Genomic DNA, 24,626 nt, shown 5'->3' on the forward strand with positions numbered 1-24,626 from the left:
ATGAAGGCATTTTCTTCATTGATGTTACCTCCTCTGAAATGACTTTAGCTTATTCAAGGGGACATAAAACTAGCCAGCACATCCTTCAAGTGCCCATAACAGCACAGCATGATTGGAACACTCAATGGCTTTTCTAATCCAAAGTTCCAAAATCCTCCACAATCCTTCCAAAAATATATAGTTAGGTCTATAACAGCAATTCCCTATGACCTGGTACCAACTTATGTTTTAATTGTACTCCCTATTGCTTTGCTAAAACACCGTGAGCAAAACCAACTTGAGGAGTAAAGGGTTTATTTCTACTTCCAGTTCCATGTCCCAGTCTACCCCTGAGAGAAGTTAAGGCAGGAACTCAAACAGGGCAGGAACGTGGAAGTAGAAGATGATGAATAGGACATGGAGTAACAGTGCTTAATAACAGCTTGATCCCCATGGCTTGCTTAGCCTGCTTTCTTATAGAACCCAGGACCACCAGCCCAGGGATGGTACCACCCATAGTAAAGTGAACCCTCTTGCATCAATCATAAATCAAAAAAGCATATAACAGACTGATCCCCATGGGAACTTTCCTCAATGTATGTTTTCTCTTCCAAATGACTCTCTCTTATGTCAACTTGATATAAAACTATCCAGCACAATCTACCCTAAGAATGGACCTACTTCATCCAAAAAGTAATGTCTTTAAAAGGAAAATAAAGGTGCCTCTTAATTATCTGCAATGATTAAAAGGAACCGAGAGAATTAATATCCAGGTTTATTCTGATCCTGCTCTCTCATCTTCTGCCAGGGCCTCCCACTGGCTGGCCCTACAAAACTAAATCACACACTACTAATGGATAAAATTGAAGCAGGTCAGCCATCCTCTCTTAGATATCTTAGTAAGATGAAAGACAGAGAATAGTCCTACAAACTCAGAGAGAGGAGAGCTAGCACACTGAACGAGGCTGAAAGTTTGTCACCTCAAAGAGAATGCATATTTAAATAATGAACAAATCCCAAACTTATACATAACCCATACATAGCATGAACATATTTTAAATTCAGTGGCCATCCTTTTGTTTTCCTAAGATAGTGATATTCACAATGTCAGAACAGTGAGGAATTGAAGGCTGAAAATTTTTCTATTTTAGAATATAGTGGTGTCAGTATCGGACACATCTTATTAATGTTCACCCAAGAAGGAGCTGCCATAAAACTTATCTATGGCCTTTGTGCTTCAAATCTGCCCTGTATTAGAACACACATAGATGTATTAGAGATAACTTATATCTCTTAAACAGCTGGAAGCAACACTGTAGAAGTCAGTCCTGAATATTCAGTATACTTGCAGTATCCACAGATCCCATCTCTCCTTCTAGAGGTATGATTCAAGCAACATAAAAATCCGGGTGAAGGGATTAGTCATGCTGGCCCCCAAAACTCAATGTCTAACTCCTTCCTTCACCTACATTACAAATCACAGTCTTTCTGGTCCCTATGTACATTTGCCACCTTCTCACTTTTCATCCCTCTGATTGTCTTTTTTTGTCAAGAAGCTTTCACCTCTCCTTTGGTTCTCAACTGGCTCTGGTTATGTCTAGTTCCTTACTGGTCACCCCTAACTCTATGCCATCCTCAGTGTGCACCAGCATCCTTTCAACAGTGACTACAGCCTTCTGCCTTTGAGTTATCTGACCATGGCCTGCTCTCTAACCACTTGCCTCCTCTGGTGGTTGCCACTGCCATCTTGCATCCCCAACTTCCCCCCCTGCTCCTTTTCCTCAGACCTGCTATAAATCTACAGATTACACCACCTTGATGTCTGTGCCTTGAGGTCTCAAAGAGTTTTCTGGAATCATATTTCTGATGAACACCCCATATAAAGTGTTGCGTTTACTAAGTAAACTTTTGTGGACTCTGTGATCCTAATGAAATAGGTATGAGGATTGGTAGTTCTAAACTACAACTAAAGGATGGAAATTAAAAATCACAGTTCTTATATCAATATAAACTATGTACAGGGAAAAGATCAAGTAATGTGGCAACTTGTGTGATATTACAAATGCAGTCTGGGTTTAGTGGAACATGCATGTAATCCCATGTATCAAAGGGGCTGAAGAAAAGTTTCACGAGGTCAGGGACAGTTTGAACAACATAATGGGAAATTGCCCAATAACACAATTGTTGTTACAAAAATTGCTCAAAAGTGCACTCAAATTCTCCCTCCTTCTGCTCCTCATTGGGACCTTGGGAGCTCAGTCCGGTGCTCCAGTGTGGGACTCTGTCTCTATCTCCATCCATCGCCAGATGAAGGTTCTATGATGATATGCAAGATATTCATCAGTATGGATATAGGATAGGGTCATTTCAGGTTCCCTATCCTCGGCTGCCCCAGGAACTAACTGGGGACATCACCCTGGGCACCTGGGAGCCCCACTGGGTCCAAGTCTCTTGCCAACCCTAAGATGGCTCCCTTAATTAAGATATGTGCTTCCCTGCTCCCCTATCCAACCTTCCTTTATCCCAATCATCCCGTTTCCCCAAGTTCCCCCATCCTCCCCTTCTCACTTTTCTCTCCCCATCTCCCCTTACCCCCCTCCCACTCCACCCCCAAGATCCCAATTTTTTGTCCAGCAATCTTGTCTACTTCCCATAACCAGGAGGATAGCTATATGTTTTTCTGGACCACAAGGGGTGCACCCACCCACTGAGACAGTGGGGCTGACCTATCGGGAGCTCACCAAGGCCAGCTGGACTGTGACTGAAAAACCATGGGATAAAACCGGACTCTGAATATGGCGGACAATGAGGGCTGATGAGAAGCCAAGGACAATGGCACTGGGTTTTGATCCTACTGCATGAACTGGCTTTGTGGGAGCCTAGCCAGTTTGGATGTTCACCTTCCTAGACATGGACGGAGGGGGGAGGACCTTGGACTTTCCACAGGGCAGGGAACCATGACTGCTCTTTGGATAGGAGGGGGAGGGGGAGAGGGGGGGGGGAGGGGGAGAGACATGGGAGGCTGGAAGGAGGCGGAAATTTTTTTTAATAAATAAATAAATAGTGCACTCAAAGAGTTTGTGTACAGGCAATAAGGAATGTTGAAATGAATGTTCAAATAGAGTAAATGCAAAATGATTCAAGAATTAATTGCATTTCACTAGACAAATCATTTGCAATTCTGTGGACAACATTCATTTGCATTATTATTTTTTCAATTTACAGTTAAAAATATCTCGAAGTCAATGATAAGTGGAGATACTCAGAAAGTTATTTTAAAAAGGACACACAGTAAGCATTTTTTGATTATTTTTTAAATCTCTTACCATTTTTCACAGAAAGTCAGAGGCATGGTCTTATCCCAATGGGAACTGCCATCCAATCATAATTAGCACAAGTTCTCTCTGAGTTTGGAATAGGCATTTCTGCTTGTGATGACCAATACATGTGTCTTCCTTGTCTCCAAACATTGATAAGACATGGCTGCCTCCTTCCTTTTAGAGAGTTGCTACTCAGAAGTCTGGTATTACTTGAGATTTTACTTATAAAATTGGCCCCTGACTAAAATTTAAACAAATATAAAGGATTCAGGACCTAAGTTAGTTAAAATATATCTGTATTTATGCATCAAAATGTTAATATAATAATATCAGTATAATTACAAATTATTACCTGTAGATTCAATACAATTGACAGCAAAATTTCAGCTGTTTCTTCTGAAGAAGTTGAAATTATCCTAAAAGTCACAAGAAAATTCAACAGACCAAGGAATACTAAAACAGAAAGATAGTTGAAAGATTTACACTTTCATTTTTTTAATTTGTTATAAAATTATAGTGAACTAAACTGTGCTCTAATGTTTAGACACACATTTAAGAATAGGTTTAGAGAATAGAATTGAGTATCCAGAAATATGGTGGATTGCTCCCTCCCCAAGAGTATACCAAGATCACCCAAAAGATAACAGCCTTCCAAACAAATGGTGCTATGAACAAGAAATTATTCACATGCTAAAAACAGAACCAGGGGACCAATAGATGGCCCAGTGATTCAGGGAATATATATTGTTCTTGACAGAAGTTTTGTTCCCAGCATTCACATCCAGTGACTCAGAACATCCTGTAATTCTACTTCCAGATCTGATGCCCTGTTCTGGTCTCTTTGGGCATGTCCCTCACAAACATATGTAAATAAAGAGAAATCTGTCATTTTTAAATAATGAAACTGTTCCTTAATTTATATAATATGCAAAAAAACATTTAAATATAAATTTTCAATAGCCTTAGAAAAAAATCTAAGTGTAAATCTTTGTATTTCTGAGTTAGGCAATGGTTTCTTACGACACTAAAAGCACAAATGAAAGAAAAATGGCATAAGTTAGTTATACATCCAAATTAAGAAATTTTAGATTTCAAAAGACCACTCCTAAAATGAAAAGAATAATTCACAGAACAGGTGAAAATATTTATAAATCATATGACTATAAAGGACTTATATCCATAAATTACACAAAACAGTAAAATAGATGAAGGGTTTAATGAGTATTCTCCCAAAGATTTGTAAATAGCAAATAAGGATGTGAAGAGATATTGAGCATCACTAGTCACTGGGGAAATACAAATGAAAACCACAGTGAGAAACTGCTTTCCCTCACTAACATGGCTACAAGTTGTAAAGGTTAGTAACAGTGTTGGAATCCTCCAACATTGCTGATGGGCATGGAAAATGATGCAATCATTTTGGAAAATAATCTAGCAATCTCTCAAAGTCTAAAACAGAGTTAATCTATGATCTAACTATTTTTACCCATACTTATATCACAAAGAGAACTGGAAATGTACATCTTTACAAACTTTGTACGTAAATGCTTATAACAGCATTAATCATGACAGTCAGAAAATTAGAACAACATTTCTATGAACATAAAAAGTATTGATAAAATGCAGTCCGGTCCTACAACAGTCCTTCAGCAATGATAAAGAGATAGAGGTTAAAGTCAAGTGAAAGAAATGTACACAAAAGCTATATACAGAGTGATTCTATTTACTGAAAATAGTCACGTGACAGCCCGGCTAGCTCAGTTGGTAGAGCATGAGACTCTTATTTAAAATAGTTATAACAAGCACATCTATAGAAACAAAAATGATTAGTGGTTATAGACCTATAGAAGAGGCAAAATGGGCAGTGCCTGTTAATGGAAATGGTATCTAATTACAGACTGATTAAAACATTCCGTTAATTACTGCCATTCTGATTGGAGTAAAATGAAATTTCAAGAAAACAAATAATAAACATGTCCAGCTACTTGAAAGCCACTATGGAGACACCTAACAAAACTACGAAAAAGTACTCCATATGACCTAGTTATACTACTTTGGGGTATTTACCTGAAGGACTCTAAGTCATCACATCACAGAGATACTTGCATTTCAATGTTTGTTGTGGCAGAATTCACAATAGTCAAGTTAGGGACTCATTCTAGGTAGCCAATAACAAAGGAATGGATAAAGAAACAAAATCTTTTTCAGCCATAAAGATTAATGAAGTATTGTTCTTAGGAAAATAGGTACAGCTGGGGATAATCTTTAAGTGAATTGAGCCAGGCTCAGGAAAATGAATATGGTACATTTTCTCTTGTTTGTCATAGCTATGGTTTATAGAGATCCATGAAAGTAGAGCAGAAGCTGAGTAGGAGAGGGGAACAAAGATGACTAACAGGAGAGGGACAGACAGGGAGGGAGAGACAGGACATGGTAGAAGAATTTGCCCCATGTACAGTGTATAATTGTATGACCTATTTTTAATTAATTACAATTGTTAAATGAAATATGCATTTTACAAATTTTGGTTTGAAGATGATTACAAAATACAAGGAATATAGCATCCCAGGATTGTCTTGAAATAAATTCCTTATGCTTTAGTCTCTCAAATGCTGGGATTATAAGGCATGCAACTCCATGCTGGACTCTACAGCATTTCATTGTTGTTGCTGGATTTGTCTTATGATTTCAAAGATTTATTTTTAATTTTTTAAAGTATGTGCTTGTGTGGTGGGTGGGATGGGGGGTTATTTGCACTAGACAGCAGGGGCCTTCAGTGGAGAGAAGTATCAAATGCCTCTAGACCTGGTTGTGAGGTGCCTGACTTACATGCTTGGAGCCAAACTCAGGTTCTCTGCAAGAGAAGTATATGTTCTTAATAGCTGAGCCATGTCTTTAGCCCACGAATTTGATTTACTTTTTATTATTTTATTTTATTATTGTGTGTATGCATGTGCTAGCTGGGGCATGGCACTGCACAAGTGAAGGCATAGGGCAAATTTTGAGAATCATTTCTCTCATTCTACAAGTTCTGGGGATGGAACTCCATGCTCTTAATTCTTTAGAAGTACCCGGTGTATCAGCACTGGCAATGATATACAGCCACTTACTTGCTCTTGACCTCTCCCTAAGAAAGGCAGACACGGCAGATCTCTGAGTTTGTGGCCAGCCTGATCTACAGAGCGAGTTCCAGAACAGTCAGGGCTGTTACACAAGAAAATCCTGTCTCGAAAAACAAGAAAGAAAGAAAGAAAGAAAGAAAGAAAGAAAGAAAGAAAGAAAGAAAGAAAGAAAGAAAGAGAAAAGGAAGGAAGGAAGGAAGGAAGGAAGAAAGAAAAGAAAAGAAAAGAAAAAGAGGAGAGAGAGAAAAAAGTCATTAGTATAGACATCCTCACTGGTTAAGGTGAAAAGATATGAGATAATGGCGTCACATGCGAAAAGAACTACTTTAATGAAACAGTCACAATTAGGGGCTGTTCAAATAATTTTCCTTAAAATTAACTATCCACACAATTTAAAGAACTTGGCTGTTTATTCAGAATTTAAACAATATTACATCTTTAAGAGGGTCCGCGCAATGCCTTCTGGGATACTGTGGAATGCAGTTGGCTTTCCTTTGTTGCGTGACCTTTGACCGGCTCAACAGCCTGAGGCACCAGGCGCCATTGTGGCGCCATCTCTGTCTTCGGGGCACTGGTTCAGGCGGTTACTGCTTCTGGTCCTGCGTCAGAGGCTGACCAGAGCCTGGAGCCAGGCCTGTCTGGTTCCACAGCTCCTCCTCCTTTCCCAAAAGTGACTGTGAGGCTCCGGCAGGCAGTCACTTTCGCCAGCTCCACAGCTCGGAGTCGGTTGCTCCCGTCTAGCTCCTGCCGATCGACAGCTGCACGCGAGGGCCCTTGCCGCCATGGCCGCTTCTCTGCCTGAGTTCATCCAGCAGAATTACTTGGCAGAGGGCAATGCTGCCCTCAACTCTCAGATCCAGTTGCAGCTGTATGCCACTTACATCTACCTCTCCATGGCCTTCTTCTGCAACCGAGAAGACGTGGCCCTGGAGAATTTCGCACTCTTCTTCCTGACTCAGTCCCAGAAGTGGATGGAGCGCACCCAGAAGCTGTTCCTACTGCTGAGCGAGCGCAACGGCTTCCTCGCCCTTGGGAGAATTGCCGATCAAGGTCCTCACGACTGGGTCGATGGCTTCATGGCGATGGAGTGTGCTTTCCACCTGGAGAAGACGCTCAACCAGAGTCTCCTGGAGCTGTACCAGCTCGCTGACAGCAAAGGTGATCTCTACTTGTGCAAGCTCCTGAAGAGCCACTTTCTCAACCGGCAGGTCGAAATCATCAAGGAGATGGGTGGCTACTTGACGAACCTGCGCCAGCTGGGGGCTCCAGAAAATCATCTGGCTGAGTCCATCTTCGACAAGCTCACCCTGGCCGAGACCACCAAGGAGAACTGAACTGGGACTGTCCCTGCTATGGTGATCTTCCTCAGATCTTCCTCAGATCACCAGGCAAGGTGTTCATGTTATATGTCCCGAAGTTTTCCTAGTTATCCTCTCTGGCATTGTTTGCAATAAATTTCTTTCTGAGCATATTAATAGTTTCCTGTTGATTCATATGCGTCAAATTCTCACCTTTAAAGAATGAAGACATTCCCTTGCATGTCTAAAACGGGTATCTGGGTGTCTCTTCACACACCCAAGCCGGGTTTCCTTGCAGCTACGAGCGAGCGCAAGTAGGTGGGAGGGAAAGGATATTCACAGGCCCTGGGAGAGAAGAAATTAGCTTTTCCTTTTAAACAGTGTGAGCTTTGGGGGTGGGGCCGGCATGAAGTGTGGGTGAAATGAAGTGGAGTGGTCGGCCTGTAGCCATGGTGTTCAGGCATGGGAAAAGTGCAGCTGCGTGGTAAAAGTGTCCACATGGCGGGTGGGGTGGGGGGGACGGCTATCAGATATCCTGCTAAACACGAGAGTCGCGGATCAGATATCCTGCTAAACACGGGGGTCGCGGATCAGATAGCCTGCTAAACACGGGGGTGGCCGATCAGATATCTTGCATATCAGATATTTACATTAAGATTTTAACAGTAGCAGAATTCCTGTTATGAATAAGCAACAAAAATCATATTATGGTGGTGGTGGTGGGGCACTACAATGGGAGGAACTTTATTAAAGTGTTGCAGCATCGTGATGGTTGAGAACAACTGGATTCAAATGAAATGAACTTTACCTAAAGCCCATTAACTTACTAAAAGATGAGAATCCTAGCATTTGCTGATGCCAGGTAAGTCAGTGAGACCACCTGAGAGACGACAGAACACTTATGACATGCTTACCCTGGGAAACAATAATAAGAGGTAAGCAAAACTAAAATGACTATCTTTTCATAGCCCCAAGGTTAATAAACTGAAGTAACAGTGGAACTTTTCAGGTCCAAGATCGTTCATTGATACTATTATTGTATGTCCATAAGAATCTCAGGAAGTAGGAAGGGTAGGAATTTAAAGGGCAGCTACAAGGGGAGTTACAGACTTGGGACGGGAACATAGTTCTGATCCAGTGTGGTCTCTCCTACTGAGGATATCAATGAGTTAAGAAGCAGGGCGTGGGTAGACTGGGAATTCAGCCAGATAACCAGGCCCAGAAGGGAGGGAAATTCCCCAAACTGGTGAAGACAGCCCTGATCACTATAGCTGTTCTCTTAATTACCGGTGTGCCTTCCAGCCCAAGGTAGAGATGGCTTCTAAATGTCAGCCAAAATCCTCATATGATGAAAGCCTTCAGAATTAGAAAGAGACTTGTCAGAGGCAGTAAGTAAGGTACCACCCAGGCAGGTAGTCCAGTTCTCTGTTCAGCCCCCCCCCCCCCACACCCGTGCAGACCCTAACCTGATTGAACAGCTCGCTGGGGAAGATAAGAGGGTTGGAAATCCCCAGAATGAACTATTACCCAGATTTCTGCATTGGGAGTAGCTTCCCTTTCCCCGCAGTAAATAAAGGGTGGCTACAAAACACACATTGGCTTTACCTGCAGTTCCAGCTCATTTCAAAGCCGGGGGGGGGAGGGGGGAGCAGCTTGCATGCTTGCTGGACACAGCACACTGGAATTGGGCACTAAAGCATTTTCTGTGGTAGTCCATTCATGGGGTCATCTGTAGCTCACCCCAAACTTGCTCTGTGTTGGTTGACACACCTCCCTCTTTGTCCCATCTGTCTCTTTCTTGTGACTGACTTTGCAGGAAAATGAAGACACACCAATTAAGCCCTATATATAGGCTTTGATTTTACCTGGAAAAAGTGGTATTTCCTCATCGGAGAAACTCAAAGGCTAACAATGATTAGACCTGAGTGCCCATTACAAGTCACTGTTGGTCAGGTCACATTTTCAGCCTTTCTTTAAAAGAAAAAATTCCTGATGGGGAAATCTTGGCCCAACAGCAGCAACTTAATTGTTTCTTTAATATATATATATATATATTATACATATATTATATTATACATATATATATATACATATATATATATTTCAGTTTTAGTTGTGTGTGTATGAGAGAGAGAGACAGAGACAGAGAGAGACAGACAGAGGGACAGAGAGGGGTTGGGGGAGGGAGAGATCGTGGGCATTCACAAAAGCCAGAGAACAGCCTCAGCTCCTCTGAAGCTGGACTAACAGATAGTTTGTGTGATAACAGGCATGGGCGCCTGCAGCAAGCCCAGGGATCCTCTGCATGAGCAGTGGGTGCTCTTTGCCCACTGAGCTGTCTCCAGATTCCAGCCCCCACTGATTTTTATCTTTGCTTTGCTGAGAGTAAAACGTGCATGCTCTAAGTCGCTGCCCTTTGGCTCAGTTTCGGCAGTCACAAACAGGCTCTGGAATCCATGAGACAGTTATGACAATGGATAGGAAATGTTTAGCCTTTTGAAAGATGCCCCCTTTTAACTTTCTAATGTCTAGACTTTGGCCTTTCCTAAAAGTTCCCTTATTTTCCCGTCTTGCCACACAACTGACGGAAAGGTGAAGGTAAACTTCTTCTAGGTATGCCACCTTCTCCGTTCCTGGATAAGTGCACTTTAAATACTTAATAGTAAGATATAACTAGTTCATTGATCCCCGGCACGTAGCACCCTGAGACACACAGCTGCATGATTGCCAGTCACCGGCCATGCTCTGCTGCTTGGGGGAATGATGTCTGAAACAGTGGCTGTTGCTATGGGTACCAGAATCTCAGGCAATGATAATAGTAGGACAGACTAGGGGGGAATGGTAAAATTGATAACTTCATCTCTGGCTCAAACACGGATTCAAATGAACTCTGATGAATAATTTACCTCTACGGGGAAAACATCATCCCTGTATCACAGAAGGAAATTTCCTAATAGACGGTTGTCACCAACAACGTGTGCATCCTTTCCTAGGAAGAGGAAATGTATTTTTCTCCATAAATGTGTGACAAGCAGGACAAAGCGGCCTTTCATTTCTCTGAAATCTTTTCTCATCTAGGAATTTGCCCCACCTTTCTGATCTGTATATTTTACTTTCTTTTGGTATCAGTTGCCAGCGATTCTAGTTTATTTTCACAAGTCCAAGAAATATAACTAATCAACAGTCCGTAGACGAAGGCTTTATAAATCATATTGATATATAATACATACATATATTGAGATATGATAAATTGCAGGGAGAGCAAATATAATGCTTCGTATTTTAGGATTACATTTTATACAAAGTGTGTGTGTGCACGCACGCTTTGAGTTCAGCATCAGAGGCATATTGATGAATTTGTTTCAAAAAACCTGGAGTAAAGGGCAGGGCTTGGAAAATTATATTAGAAAATATTACTTAAAAGGGTTAAGACGAAGTTTCTATCTGATTCACTAGTAGAAAGGGAGCAGGGTGAGGGATGCACGGAAGGAAAGTGGTAATTACAACATAGTGTTAAAAGTCTTGCCTCAACTTAAGTCCGTTTAGGTTATGAGTTGTAACAAAAGCCAGAAAAACAGGTTTGAAAAGTACGGGTTTCTCTGCCATGGTGGAAAGTGACGGAAGGAAACCAGTTCAGGGCTGCTGTGCGACTTCCTGTCACACTTCACTGACTCCAAGAAGCGCAGTTTCTTCCTATTCTCACGTCTTTGAAATAGGGACGTTTAGTGTCCTACCCTCACTGTTGGCTGTGGTCGGCATTGCCTGAGCATGGACTTCAAACTTCACTTTGGCCTCATTGCCTGAAAATCCCGAGAGCTATTGAGGACAACTCTGAAGAAACAGCAGTATCTGGGTGGCGGAAAGGAAGGCATGCGGAGCCCCACATGACTCTGAGTACAAAAACTGATTTAAAAAATTTGTGCCTGAAGAACTTTTAATAGTACTTCGTACCATTTCTTACACACTTTATTTAGTCTAGTCGTACTTTAAAGTATGTTTATGTCTCTTTTATGGGTGTGTAAAATGATATAATGACAAACATTAGTGCCAAAATAAGTGTAAAGATCTCTTTCAGAAGGCCTAATTTTAAAAAATCATAAGAAATGCATGCGCTAAGACAACATTGTGTCCTAATTGAACTGGTGACCTTGCTTAGGATTTTCTCACACATAAAGTGATGGTTTGCATTCAAAAATCACCTTGCTTCCTTTGATAACAAACATGCCTGTTCCACTGCTGTGGCCCTCCAGCCTAAAGTTATTTCATGGTCCAACATAGCTACCGTAAGTCCAAAAATCACATTATTGTTGAGAAATGATTGGGACATTTGTTAGGAGGAAGAGAAAGATTGAAAATCCAGGTACAGTGAACGGAAGACTGAACTTTGAGTTAAAATCGTGGCAGAGGGTTACTGTGCTATCTGTTGTTATTCAGGAGCAACAGGGGCTTTTCTTTTCTCTTCAAACCAGAGGATCTAAGAGACACTCCCAGAGCAAAGTCATGGTAATGTGTGTCTTAGTTCAAACTAAAGTCTTTTTTTTTTGAGTAAACTTTTAATTTTAGAATAATTATAAATGTGAAGTTTATAAATGTAGATTTCTCCTTTTTAGCTTTTTCTTTTTTCTTTTGTATTATGATGTTTGTGTGTGTTCACATGTATAGGTGCAGGTATCTGTGCATGTTTATAGAGGCTAGAGTTCGACATCTGGTGTAATCCTCTATTTTCTATTCTCTCTCTTCTCCCTATCTCTGTTTGTCTGTCTGTCTCTTTCTTTTTAAACAGTTTGAATCTCTTTAAAAATATAACTGTATAATTTTTCTTCTTTTCTTTCCTCCCTCCAACCCCTCCCATATACTTCATTGGTTTGTTTCAATTCCTAACTTCTATTTCTTTAATTAATGTCACGTGTGTGTGTGTGTTCCAAAATGAATAAATACAACCTGCTTTGTCTGAATAATGTTACTGCCTTAGATAATTTCAGGGATGACTGCTCACTATTTGATACCCTATTAGGGGGAATTCTTCCTCTGGCTCTCAGCATTCTTTAGTTGCCCATGATTCTTCATCTAGGGTTGAGGCGCTGTGAGCGTTCCTCTTCCCACATTAGCATGTCTATTGGCTAGCTTATTTCTTGAAACAGGATCTCCTACTCAACCTGTAACTCACTGATTCAGCTAGGCTAGCTGGACAGCAAGTCCCACGGATCTTCCTGTCTCTGTCTCCTCACGGCTGTGATTAATGCTTACCACCTTGCTTGGCTTTTTACATGAGTGCTAGCTATGGGAACTTATCATGTTTATGATGTTTTCGGAGCAAGCACTTTACTAAGCCATCTCCTCAGTCCCTAAATGTAAAATAAATAAATAAATAAATAAATAAATAAATAAATAAATAAACCTCTTCCCCCCTATTTCATCTGACAGTAGACTCTTTCAAACCGTGTTGTATCTGTCAAAATTAAGAAATTATAATGACCACATCACTATTAACTAGCTCCATGTTGCATTCAGATCTCAGTTTTTCAATCAATAGCTTTTTCTTACTCTAGGTTCAAATCTAGGATGCCATATTGTATGTCATGTTTCTTCAGTCATTACTTAGCTTTTTAATGATTTCTGTCAGTTTTAAAACTTATTCTTCATTGTCCTTGGCTTCTCAGCCAGCCGTCATTGTCAGCCACATTCAGAGAGTCCAGTTTGATCACATGCTCCATCAGTCCCAGTCCAGCTGGCCTTGGTGATCTCCCATTAGATCAGTCACACCATCTCAGTGGGTGGACGCACCCCTCGCAGTCCTGACTTTCTTGCTCTGAAGGAGAGGGAAATTGGAGAAGGGGAGGAGGTGGAAATTTTTAATAAATAAATTTAAAAAAATTATTCTTCATATACTTTGTTGAAATTTTCTCAATTTGGAGTTATCAGGTGTTTTTTCTCATGATTAGACTTGGGTTCTAGCCACAAGTGGTGATCATAAAGTTGAAGTTTCTTCCTCTGACACATAAAATCAAAAGCATTTTGTCCGACAATTTGACAGCACTGTCCATCTATCCTTTCTTACTTAGTTATGGTAATGTTGGCCAGGCTTTCACATCATAAAGATGCTATTTTTTTCTTCCTTTCCAAACTCTATTTTCAATGTAAGTCATTAAATCCAGTTTATACACTAGAAGCAGGAAAGAAAAATTAAGTCTCATCATCTAGATAGAATGATTTTCTACCCATAGTATGTGAAATTCTTTTATAAGGAAAATGTGTAACTTATAACTGATTTATTCAATCACTTCTGTTTCTATATGAACTTATTTATATTTATTTTATTACTTTGTTTTGTCATTCCAGACTGCAATTTTGTTCCTGAGTTTTTACTTTATATTTTGCCCTTGAAGAGACTCTTAAAATTAATTCTTCTGTCCCTTTGACACATTCCAGCAATTCATATTCTATCTCCTCCTTTACCTGTCCCACCCCTGTCTCACATTTGTGTGTATGTATCACACACATGCACATACAACAATTTAAAAAAAAAAACCTTTGTATTGATTCTTTGTTGGCTTCACATCATACAAGCTGATCCCATTCATCTCCCCACCCCTTTATATCTGTCCTCTGCTCTTGCAACCTCTCCATCCCAAAACGAAGCAAAATAAGATTTAAAAGAAAAGAAAAAAGAAAAAAAAACATCTTGTTGTAGAGTCTACAGTGCAGTACAGTGAGTCACACAATGTACCCTTTAGTCCATACATCTTTACTTACAGCTGTTCACTGCAATGAGTCATTGGTCTGGTTTGAGGCCTCTGGCTTCTGCTGGGCCCTTACTGGGACTCCTCTTGAATATCCTGCTGATCCCCTATGTAGCGGAGATCCTGTAACTCTGAATATGCAGGAAGGGCCCCTTCAAGTGCCCCAGCAGATCATAGATGGAGCTGATGTTGACCTGGGCCTACTCAAAGCCCTGGTTCTGGGCCTGGGTGGTAGCTGTGTTGGTAAGCCCACCACCTCTCGTTCATCCTCATCTCCAGGGTGAGCTCTTCAGCCCTGCTCAGCTAGCTTACCCAATGAGAAAAGCAGCAATGGGCTGGGCCAGTTCTCCTGCAGCCATGCCCTTGCTCCAGCTTACCCACACCTCCACCATAAGCGTTAGCTCCTGTGCTGCTCGGGGAGGTGTATAGGCCATGCTTCCTTATGCTGCAGCTGGTGAAGACAGGGCCAGTTCTCACACCCACCACAGGTAGTAAGGGCTGAGGAGTGGGGAAGGGTATCTTTCTTTCACCTATGCCCTAGCCTGGCAGATGAGGGGAGGGCAGGGTCAGCTCCTCTGCTGTCACAGTCTCGGAGCTCTGTCACCCCACCCCCACCAACAGGGTCAATCCACTTTCTTATGTAGTCCCAAGGCCCACAAATCCTCTATGTTCACAAGCTACATTTCCTGGCAAATTTCCAGCAGACTGTGGTGCGCCCAGCTCTAATGGATGCATCTGCATCGCAACTACTGCAAGTGTGGATCAGTGAACATCAAAGAAGACGAAGCAGGAAAAATTGCAAGTGCCAGAATACCGGGAAGACTGCGAAGAAACATTCTCCCCGAGAAATCACTCCAAAAACAAGATGGCAACGGTGGTAGTATCAAAAGACATGCTAACATGGAAGGGAGAGATTTCATGGGGTCTCACCATTAGGCAAAGAGCTATAGCTAATTGATGACCAGTAGAAGAGGAGGAATTAAACCTTTCCCAGGGATGAGACCCCTTATTGGTTATTCAATACAGAATGATCAACCACGAAAATATATACACACAGACAACAAAAGCCAACTGAGCAAGTTTTAAATATTATAGACATATATGTGTATATATATAATCACTATGTATGCATATATATATATACACATATGTTTGTGAATACATATGTGAATGTATGTAGCAATAATAATCAAACAAAAAGAGGCTATCAATTTGAGAATGGGAGGCACATTGGAAAGATTGAAGGAAGTGTACCTGGGAGAGGCTGGAGGGAAGTAAGGGAAGGGAGAAAATGAGGTAGTTTTATTTTAATAAAAATGTATAAAAATAAAAAAAGCATTATTTTTGTGCTGTAAAATGCTCCAGACTCGTAATATGTTTCTCTTGTTCTGGAATTAGCCATTTCTCCAAAGATTCCTAGTTCATTTTTTTTTTTTTGGAAAATAGTATTTAAAAACCAAGATGTTGGCAAGTTAATGAGTTTTTAATTGGGAGAGCTTTCATAAAACTCCATATTTCTGGCTTCTCTTGAAAATACTATATAAGACCCTGTCTCCATGGGAACCCTTACATGGGACTTATTTTTCTGCCGCCATATTAAAGCATGTATATTCTTCAGGGCACGACAATATGTACCATTCAAACAATACAAAAACTTAGTTACTCTAAAGTATCCCTATTGATTCATAGCCCATTGTACCTAGACATTTTATCCAGGTAAAGGGGAGTAAATGAATAAGTAAATTAGTATGGCTCTTATGTTCCGGATAAAGAATAGTTCTTGTCCCTTTTGTTCATGTCTCCATTAGTCTTAGAGTCCCTGATACTGAAAGGTGGCAAACAGATCCTTGGTCTCTGATTTCTGTTGATTTAAAATCAGATAAGTGCAGATGATAGTTTAGTATGCAGGTGTCTCACTTCCTCAATCCCTTATTGGACAAACATTCAGCTTATTGTACCTTGTATAAAAGTCTATGCAATACCAGGGACTGGCCACCAATGTTTTGTATCAAGTCTGAGTATGGCTTCCAAGAATTTTGCTTGAGAAACCCAGCCCACACAGCATCTTACAGCCAGTAAGGGACCTGGCTTTCCCTTATTTGGCTGGCCTATGTAAACTGACAGCTCTCAGCCTCACATAATTGCAAGCTGTCAAGTTCCAATAATGACTGACCTGGTATTCTATGTCCAATTGTGCAACAGTGGCATGACTGTTGCAGGAATAACCAGCCACTTCCTTCTTAGATTTACGGTCTACTAAGTAAGATGGATATGATACCTGGTACTGTTAACTGTGCCCCAAACCCATGGCTAGATCGTAGGTTCTAGGAAAGAACCTAATATTGTTATTCTGCTAGATGGACATAGAATTACACTGTTCTCTAAAGTCTTATCTTTAAACCCATAGTTAGGCACAGCTCTCAACCCTCATGATGGATGCTTCTTTTCGCAGTAGGGTAGGGATGCTAAGCTCTAAATGGCACATTTGTACCACTACCACCAAGATTCAGTGATTACTGTGGAAAAGGGAACAAAAAGATTCCAAGACCTAGAAGTAGTGGATATCTGCAGTGAATCAATATATGCTGGGCATTATGGGGTAATTGCACTCTTGAAATCACTGCAGCTGTGACTGTATACACAAGACTTGTATCAGATAAGACCGGCCAAAATTTCAGCATGGACATGGAAGGGGCTCATAAAGTCCCATGACTAACTGCGGAGCTATTGGCAGTGAATGGCTTTTGAGGTAGGGGTCAGTTAATTTTACTCAGAGATATAGCCCTTGAGATGCTCCCCGCACTCCAGTGAATGGTCCGCACCCATGCACATACAGGCAGAACTAAGTGGCCTCAACTCAGTGAGTACATGATGTTGGAAGGGAAATATATAGCAGGAATCAGAGGGAAGTAAATGGAAGATTTGATCAAATACTGCATATACATGTATAAAATTATCAAACAACAAAAATAAGCTAAAGGCAAATACAGATGATTTAATATACTAAAATGTATATGTGTAGTTCATTTTCAATCTCTTTGCCAATAATTGCATAACATCTGCCTTTTAGATGGCCATTCAGTCTTGGTTTTGCAACATAAGGGCTTAAGTGTTCTCAATCAGTTTTAAAGCTGTGGTTTTGTCACCTCTTGTTACTGAATTAATCCTCATGTAGCTCCTCCAAGCACTGAGATCATACATGCTTGAAAGTGTCCGTTTCTGTAACGGCGTAAGCGAATGCAGACAGATTGTCAAAATATAGACAGCTTTAATGGAGGAATAGACTTACAGAACCACCGTTCCCGCGGAGACCAGGAAAGCAGAAGCGAGCTCTGGGAGCACGCTCGCCAAATTTATAGGAAAACTTTAGCCTGAGGCGAACACGCCCCCTAAGGGGTGGGACTTATCCCTACACGTTTCCTATATCCTTACATGTAATTTGGACTGAACATTTCCAAATTATCATATCTTTTTTGTTTGAAGATTTTGGAGACTCTGCTTCAGTTTCTTCAGATTTGAATACTACAGTGATCCAACCTTGTGTCCCTTTTATATTATCGCCACTTAAGCTTCCTCAAACATCCGTGTTTTGCCTATATTTCAAGTTCTTTATCAAGGAATGGCTCAGAGATGGTCATTTGTTATACAAATATATATTTAAAAGGTAAAAGAGCTTTCTCCTTGTCACACGTGGAAACTACTTTGATGACTTTTCAGCCTTCAAATACATTGCCAGGAGGGTATAGAAGAAAATAAAAACCAAAGCCTCAGATAAGAAGGTAAGATTCCCAAATCATATAGGCATCCTCCTGAATATTAACCTTCATCAGGCGATGAAAGGAGACAGAGACAGAGACCACATTGGAGCACCGGACTGAAATCTCAAGGTCCAAATCAGGAGCAGAAGGAGAGAGAGCACGAGCAAGGAACTCAGGACCGCAAGGGATGCACCCACACACTGAGACAATGGGGATGTTCTATAGGGAACTCACCAAGGCCAGCTGGCCTGGGTCTGAAAAAGCCTGGGATAAAACCGGAATCACAGAACATAGCAGACAATGAGGACTACTGAGAACTCAAGAACAATGGCAATGGGTTTTTGATCCTACTGTACCTATTGGTTTTGTGGGAGCCTAGGCAGTTTCGTGGATGCTCACCTTACTAGACCTGGATGGAGGTGGGTGCTCCTTGGACTTCCCACAGGGCAGGGTGCGGCGAACTCGAACTGCAACCTTTATTATGGTATCAAGCGAGGCCGGGGCCAAATGCCATCTTGTAATGGCAGCCACTCAAATCGGCTCCCAGCAGTAGGGAACCCTGATTGCTCTTTGGGTTGACGAGGGAGGGGGACTTGATTGGGGGAGGGGGAGGGAAAGGGGAGGCGGCGGTGGGGAAGAGACAGAAATCTTTAATAAATAAAAAAGATTAATGAAAAAAATGAAAAGCATGGAGAGGGAGGAGAAGAGGGACAGAGAAAAGTAGCAAGATGAAAGGGCCACACCACCTATATCCTTGTCTTAAGATATTCCTACATCTATTGCTCTCTTCACTACTTTAGATTTGCTCACCAGAGCCAACACACAGCTGCCATATTAGAGAGGTCTAGGGACAAATATCCCTGGGTATAGCTTTAACTTTGAACAGCTGCTAAACAGAATTTTTAAATAAAGGAATATGAACCTGGTAGTCGTCACTACTCTGTAACATATCTTAGGATGCTCTGTCACAAATACTTAATTTTGAGTTGGTCTTGTGATCTCTTTTTTTAAATTTATTTATTTATTTATTTATTAAAGATTTCTGCCTCCTCCCCGCCACTGCCTCCCATTTCCTTCCCCCTCCCCCAATCAAGTCCCCCTCCCTCGTCAGCCCAAAGAGCAATCAGGGTTCCCTGCCCTGTGGGAAGTCCAAGGACCACTCACCTCCATCCAGGTCTAGTAAGGTGAGCATCCAAACTGCCTAGGCTCCCACAAAGCCAGTACGTGCAGTAGGATCAAAACCCAATGCCATTGTTCTTGAGTTCTCAGTAGTCCTCATTGTCCACTATGTTCAGCGAGTCCGGTTTTATCCCATGCTTTTTCAGACCCAGGCCAGCTGGCCTTGGTGAGCTCCCGATAGAACATCCCCATTGTCTCAGTGTGTGGGTGCACCCCTCGCGGTCCTGAGTTCCTTGCTCGTGCTCTCTCTCCTTCAAATGGCCAAAAGACACTTAAGATCATGTTCCACTTCCTTAGCGATCAGGGAAATGCAAATCAAGACAACTTTAAGATACCATCTTACACCTGTAGAAATGGCTAAAATAAAAAACACCAATGATAGCCTTTGCTGGAGAGGTTGTGGAGAAAGGGGTACACTCATCCATTGCTGGTGGGAATGCAAACTTGTGCAACCACTCTGGAAAGCAGTGTGGAGGTTTCTCAGGAAATTCGGGATCAACCTACCCATGGACCCAGCAATACCACTCTTGGGAATATACCCAAGAGAGACCTTATCATACAACAAAAGTATATGCTCTACTATGTTCATAGCATCATTGTTTGTAATAGCCAGAACCTGGAAACAACCTAGATGCCCTTCAATGGAAGAATGGATGAAGAAAGTGTGGAATATATACATATTAGAGTACTACTTAGCAGTAAAATACAGTGACATCTTGAAGTTTGCAGGCAAATAGATGGAAATAGAAAACACCATCCTGAGTGAGGTAAGCCAAACCCAAAAAAAGAGGAACATGGGATGTACTCACTCATAATGGATTTCTAGGCATAAATAAAGGACATTGAGCCTATAATTCGTGATCCTAGAAGCAAAATAAGAAGGTGAACCCAAAGAAAAACATATAGGCATCCTCCTGGATATTAACCTTCATCAGGCGATGAAAGGAGACAGAGACCCACATTGGAGCACCGGACTGAAATCCCAAGGTCTTGTGATCTCTTATATTCAACAACTGTATTTTGCCTATTTTTTTCTGTGTCTAATATGTTTCTCAAGCACTTTCAATACTTCATTTCAGTTATCTTCTTTCTTCTATTTTCCTATTATGTATCATTAACTAATACAGATTAGGAGTGTAGTCAGTGACAAAACAGTTTCCTAGCAAGTGCCAAGACCTGAGTTAGTTCAATCATTATCACTCACAAAGCCAAGTAAGTAGTAGACAAGTATGATGCTCCCAAAACATCTGTAATCCTGATCGGCAGAGATGAATTGGTGTGAGAAGGTTCTGTGAATCTAAAGATTCATGACAATCTGAAAGCCCTGTCATTGGCACATGCAGCTCACAAAGAAGGGACTGTAAACTCTGTTTTATTTAAATATCTTCATCTCCTAGCCTTAGCCCCCAGAACTTCAATAGCCTAGAAAACATAGAAACATAGTCTTCCTTAACTGTGGTGTTCTTTTTTTCCTTTTAGTTTTTATAGCTTGAGGACAATTTTATTAGAATTTTAAAGAAAAATCTCAAGGCAGACAACTATGAATCTCAACGGATATCTAGAGGAGGAGAATAAAAAAAAAAGCATGGAGATCAGCCACATGGTAGACAAGCAGCCTTGCGGTGGGTAACATTAGGGTTTCTACTATCGATATAAAACACCATGACCAAAAGCAACTCGGGAAGGAGAGATTTAATTTCCACTTACAGCTTGTAGTCCATCATCTAGAGAAATGATCACAGAAATTCAAGGTCGAAACCTGGAGGCAGGAACTGAAGCAGAGGCCATGGAGAAATACTGCTTACTGGCTTGCCCCACCCAGGCTCACTGGGCCTGCCTTTTTACAGTACCCAGGACCACCTTTGGTACATTTCCTTGACTGATGATTGATGGTTGAGGGCCCAGTGGAATACGGGTAGTGCCACCCCTGGACTGGTGGTGCTGGGTGCTTCCAAAATAACTCTGTCCTAAAACCATCCAGCACAGTGGGGATGGGTGGTTTAGAAAAAAAATGAAGCCCATGGTGTTAGAAAGAGCATCCTTAGAAGAGAGATAGCTGCGTGTCTGTGGCTCTGTAAGAGACTGTACCAGAGACAGGAATTCTAGGAAGATGATTATTCCATTTATGATTTAAGAGAGAACTGTCTTTTGGAGGAGAGATTCCAGTTGACTGACTGACTGAACTAGACCAACTTTCAGGGAGAAAACAATGGCATGTCTCCACCCAGAGGTTGATTGGAGAAGGCGGGGGGGGGGGGGGGGGGGGGGGGGGGGGGGGGGGGGTAGGAGGTAACAGCTTTCCTTAATCCCTTAGTGGGCCATGCATGATACAGCATTGTTACTCTCTCTGAAAAGACAGCCCTCACATTACTTAGGAGATGGGCTAAAATTAGGGAATACATACAACCCTTTTTTTTTTTTGCACAAAAATCTAGAGATCCGGTTCCAAAGATGTTCATTAGAAGGAAATAATATATGGACGGTAGCTTTAGTTCCCACCCTCACATCCAGTCTCTAGGCAGTTGTAATCATTTAGGAGGAAATAAGAAACTACTCGTCTTTTCACTTATTTTTGGTTAAAGAACGAATGGCATAGTTTGATGGTAGCAGGAGCCGAGAGCGGACCCCAGAGAGCCCTGAGATCCCCACCACCACCGCTGGCCTAGTCACCATCACACCCCTGGAGGAGCCGCAGCCGTCGCCACTGGCCCAGTCACCACCACGGCAACCATGAGCAGCGAGGCCGAGACCCAGCAGCCGCCTGCCATATCCCCCCACACACTCTCCTCCCACCCCCAACCCCCCCTCCCGCTGCCTCCCTCAGCGCTGCCCACACCGAGTCCTGCTCCACCGCAGCAGTGCAGGGAGTGGTGGCCCGGGCAGCCTCACGGGCGGGGAATTGATCATCGCAACGAAGGTTTTGGGAACAGTAAAATGGTTCAATGTAAGGAACGGATACGGTTTCATCAACAGGAATGACACCAAGGAAGACGTATTTGTACACCAGACTGCCATAAAGAAGAATAACCCCCAGGAAATACCTTCGCAGTGTAGGAGATGGAGAGAATGTGGAGTTTGATGTTGTTGAAGGAGAAAAGGGTGCGGAGGCAGCAAATGTTACAGGCCCTGGTGGAGTTCCAGTTCAAGGCAGGCATTATAGACACTATCCACGTCGTAGGGGTCCTCCAAGTAATTACCAGCAGAATTACCAGAATAGTGAGAGTGGAGAAAAGAACGAGGGATAGGAAAGCGCTCCTGGAGGGTGCTGACAACCAGGGTGCAGGAGAGCAAGGTAGACCAGTGAGACAGAAAAAGTATCGGGTTAGAGACCACGATTTCGCAGGGGCCCTCCTCGCCAAAGACAGCCTAGAGAGGACGGCAATGAAGAAGACAAAGAAAATCAAGGAAACGAGACCCAAGGTCAGCAGCCACCTCAACGTCGGTATCGCCACAACTTCAATTACTGACGCAGACGCCCAGAGAACCTTAATGAACAAGATGGCAAAGAGACAAAAGCAGCCGATCCACCAGCTGAGAATTCGTCAGCTCCCGAGGCTGAGCAGGGCGGGGCTCAGTAAATGCCGGCTTACCATCTCTACCATCATCCGGTTTGGTCATCCAACAAGAAGAAATGGATATGAAATTCCAGCAATAAGAAATGAACAAAGATTGGAGCTGAAGACCTTAAGTGCTTGTTTTTTGCCCGTTGACCAGATATGCTAGAACTATCTGCATTATCTATGCAGCATGAGGTTTTTATTATTTTTACCTAAAGATGTCTCTTTTTGGTAATGTCAAATTTGGTTTTTTTTTTTTGTTTGGTTGGTTGATTTTTTTTTTATAAAAAAGGGTCTGGTTTTCATCAATACACCTTTAATGGTTTTTAAATTGTTTCACATCTGGTCAAGTTAAGATTTTTAAGAACTTCATTTTTAATTTGTAATAAAAAGTATACAACTTGATTTTTTTCAAAAAAAAATCGACAAACTGCAAGCACCTGTTAATAAAGGTCTTAAATTTAAAAAAATGACATTTCTGGAATGATTGCTTTTGTCTATCTACGGTGAACGAAAGTATTGCTGGGTATAGCAATCTGGGCTAGCATAATAGTTGACCAGGACCTTTCACTGCTTCCATTGAGAAGTTAGTTGTAATTCTGATAGAGCTGCCTTTATAAGTTACTTGACCTTTTTTTTTTTTGCAGACCTTAATATTCTTTCTTTACTCTGTATGTTTAGTGTTTTGATTATTATATGGCAAGGGAACATTTTTTTGGTCCAGTCTATTTGGTGTTCTGTAAGCTTCTTGTATCTTCATATGCATATCTTTCTTTAGATTGAGAAAGGTTTCTTCTATGATTTTGTTGAATATAATTTCTGTGCTTTTAATTTGCACGTCTCCTTCTATCCCTATTATTCTTAGGTTTGGTCTTTTCATGGTGTCCCATATTTCCCAGATATTTTGTGTTAAGCTTTTACTAGATTTAATGTTTTCTTTGACTGATGACTCTGTTCCCTCTATTCTTCTATTGTATCTTCAATGTTTAAGCTTCTCTCTTCCATTTCTGTATTCTGCTTTTTTATGCTTGCCTTTGTGGTTCCTGATCATTTTCCCATATTTTCCATTTTCAGATTTCCCTCAGTTTGTGTTTTCTTTATTGTCTCTACTTCAGTTTTCAAGTCTTGAATAGTTTCTTTCATATGTTTCATTGCTTTTTCTTGGTTTTCTTTAAGGGGTTTGTTGATTTCTTACAATTTTTTGTTTGTCTTTTCCTCCATTTCTTTGAGGGAATTTTTCATTTCCCATTTAAGGGCCTCAAGCATTCTCCTAAAGTTATTTTTTAGGTCATTTTCTTCTATTTCATCTATTGGGGTGCTCAAGTCTTGTTATAGATCCTCTAGTTTTTGTTGGTGTCATGTTGCCCTTTGTGGTATTGAGTGTGTTCTTACCTTGTCTACCCAACTTTTCCTCTGATTGGTGTACTTGGGGCTGTGTTTGTGATGATCAATCTTCCATGTGCCAGTGGATCCAAGGCTCAAAAAGTTGCTCCTCATGATGTAGTCAAGGCCATTGTTCCAGTCACCCCAGACGTCACTTGACATTCCTGGAGGTCATTTGGTGCTCTCGGGGGTGGGGGGCATTGTTCTACAATCCCAATGGTCATTTGGGCCTGCTCCCACAGAGGTCACTTGCTTGGGCCTGCTTGTGCTGAGGTCACTGGCTCCGGCCT

General features: G+C 41.5%; 1 protein-coding gene and 1 pseudogene across 1 annotated transcript; both read left to right on the forward strand.

Moving 5' to 3' along the window:
• Positions 1 to 7,143: 7,143 nt before the first annotated feature.
• Positions 7,144 to 7,755, forward strand: LOC126492094 (ferritin heavy chain-like). Its single transcript, XM_050128224.1, has one exon. It carries the CDS (start codon positions 7,204 to 7,206, stop codon positions 7,753 to 7,755), a length of 552 nt encoding a protein of 183 aa, XP_049984181.1. The 5' UTR covers positions 7,144 to 7,203.
• A 14,371-nt stretch (positions 7,756 to 22,126) lies between these two features.
• LOC126492100 (Y-box-binding protein 1-like) lies at positions 22,127 to 22,974 on the forward strand (annotated as a pseudogene).
• The last annotated feature ends 1,652 nt before the right edge of the window (positions 22,975 to 24,626 follow it).

The sequence above is a fragment of the Alexandromys fortis genome, unplaced genomic scaffold (genome assembly GCF_014885135.2).
Source record: "Alexandromys fortis isolate MF-2015 unplaced genomic scaffold, M_Fortis_MF-2015_v1.1 scaffold_265, whole genome shotgun sequence".
NCBI lineage: Eukaryota > Metazoa > Chordata > Mammalia > Rodentia > Cricetidae > Alexandromys > Alexandromys fortis.

Coding starts and splice junctions, on each gene's coding strand:
- LOC126492094 (XM_050128224.1), top strand. CDS start 7,204: ATGGCCGCTTCTCTGCCTGAGTTCATCCAGCAGAATTACTTGGCAGAG.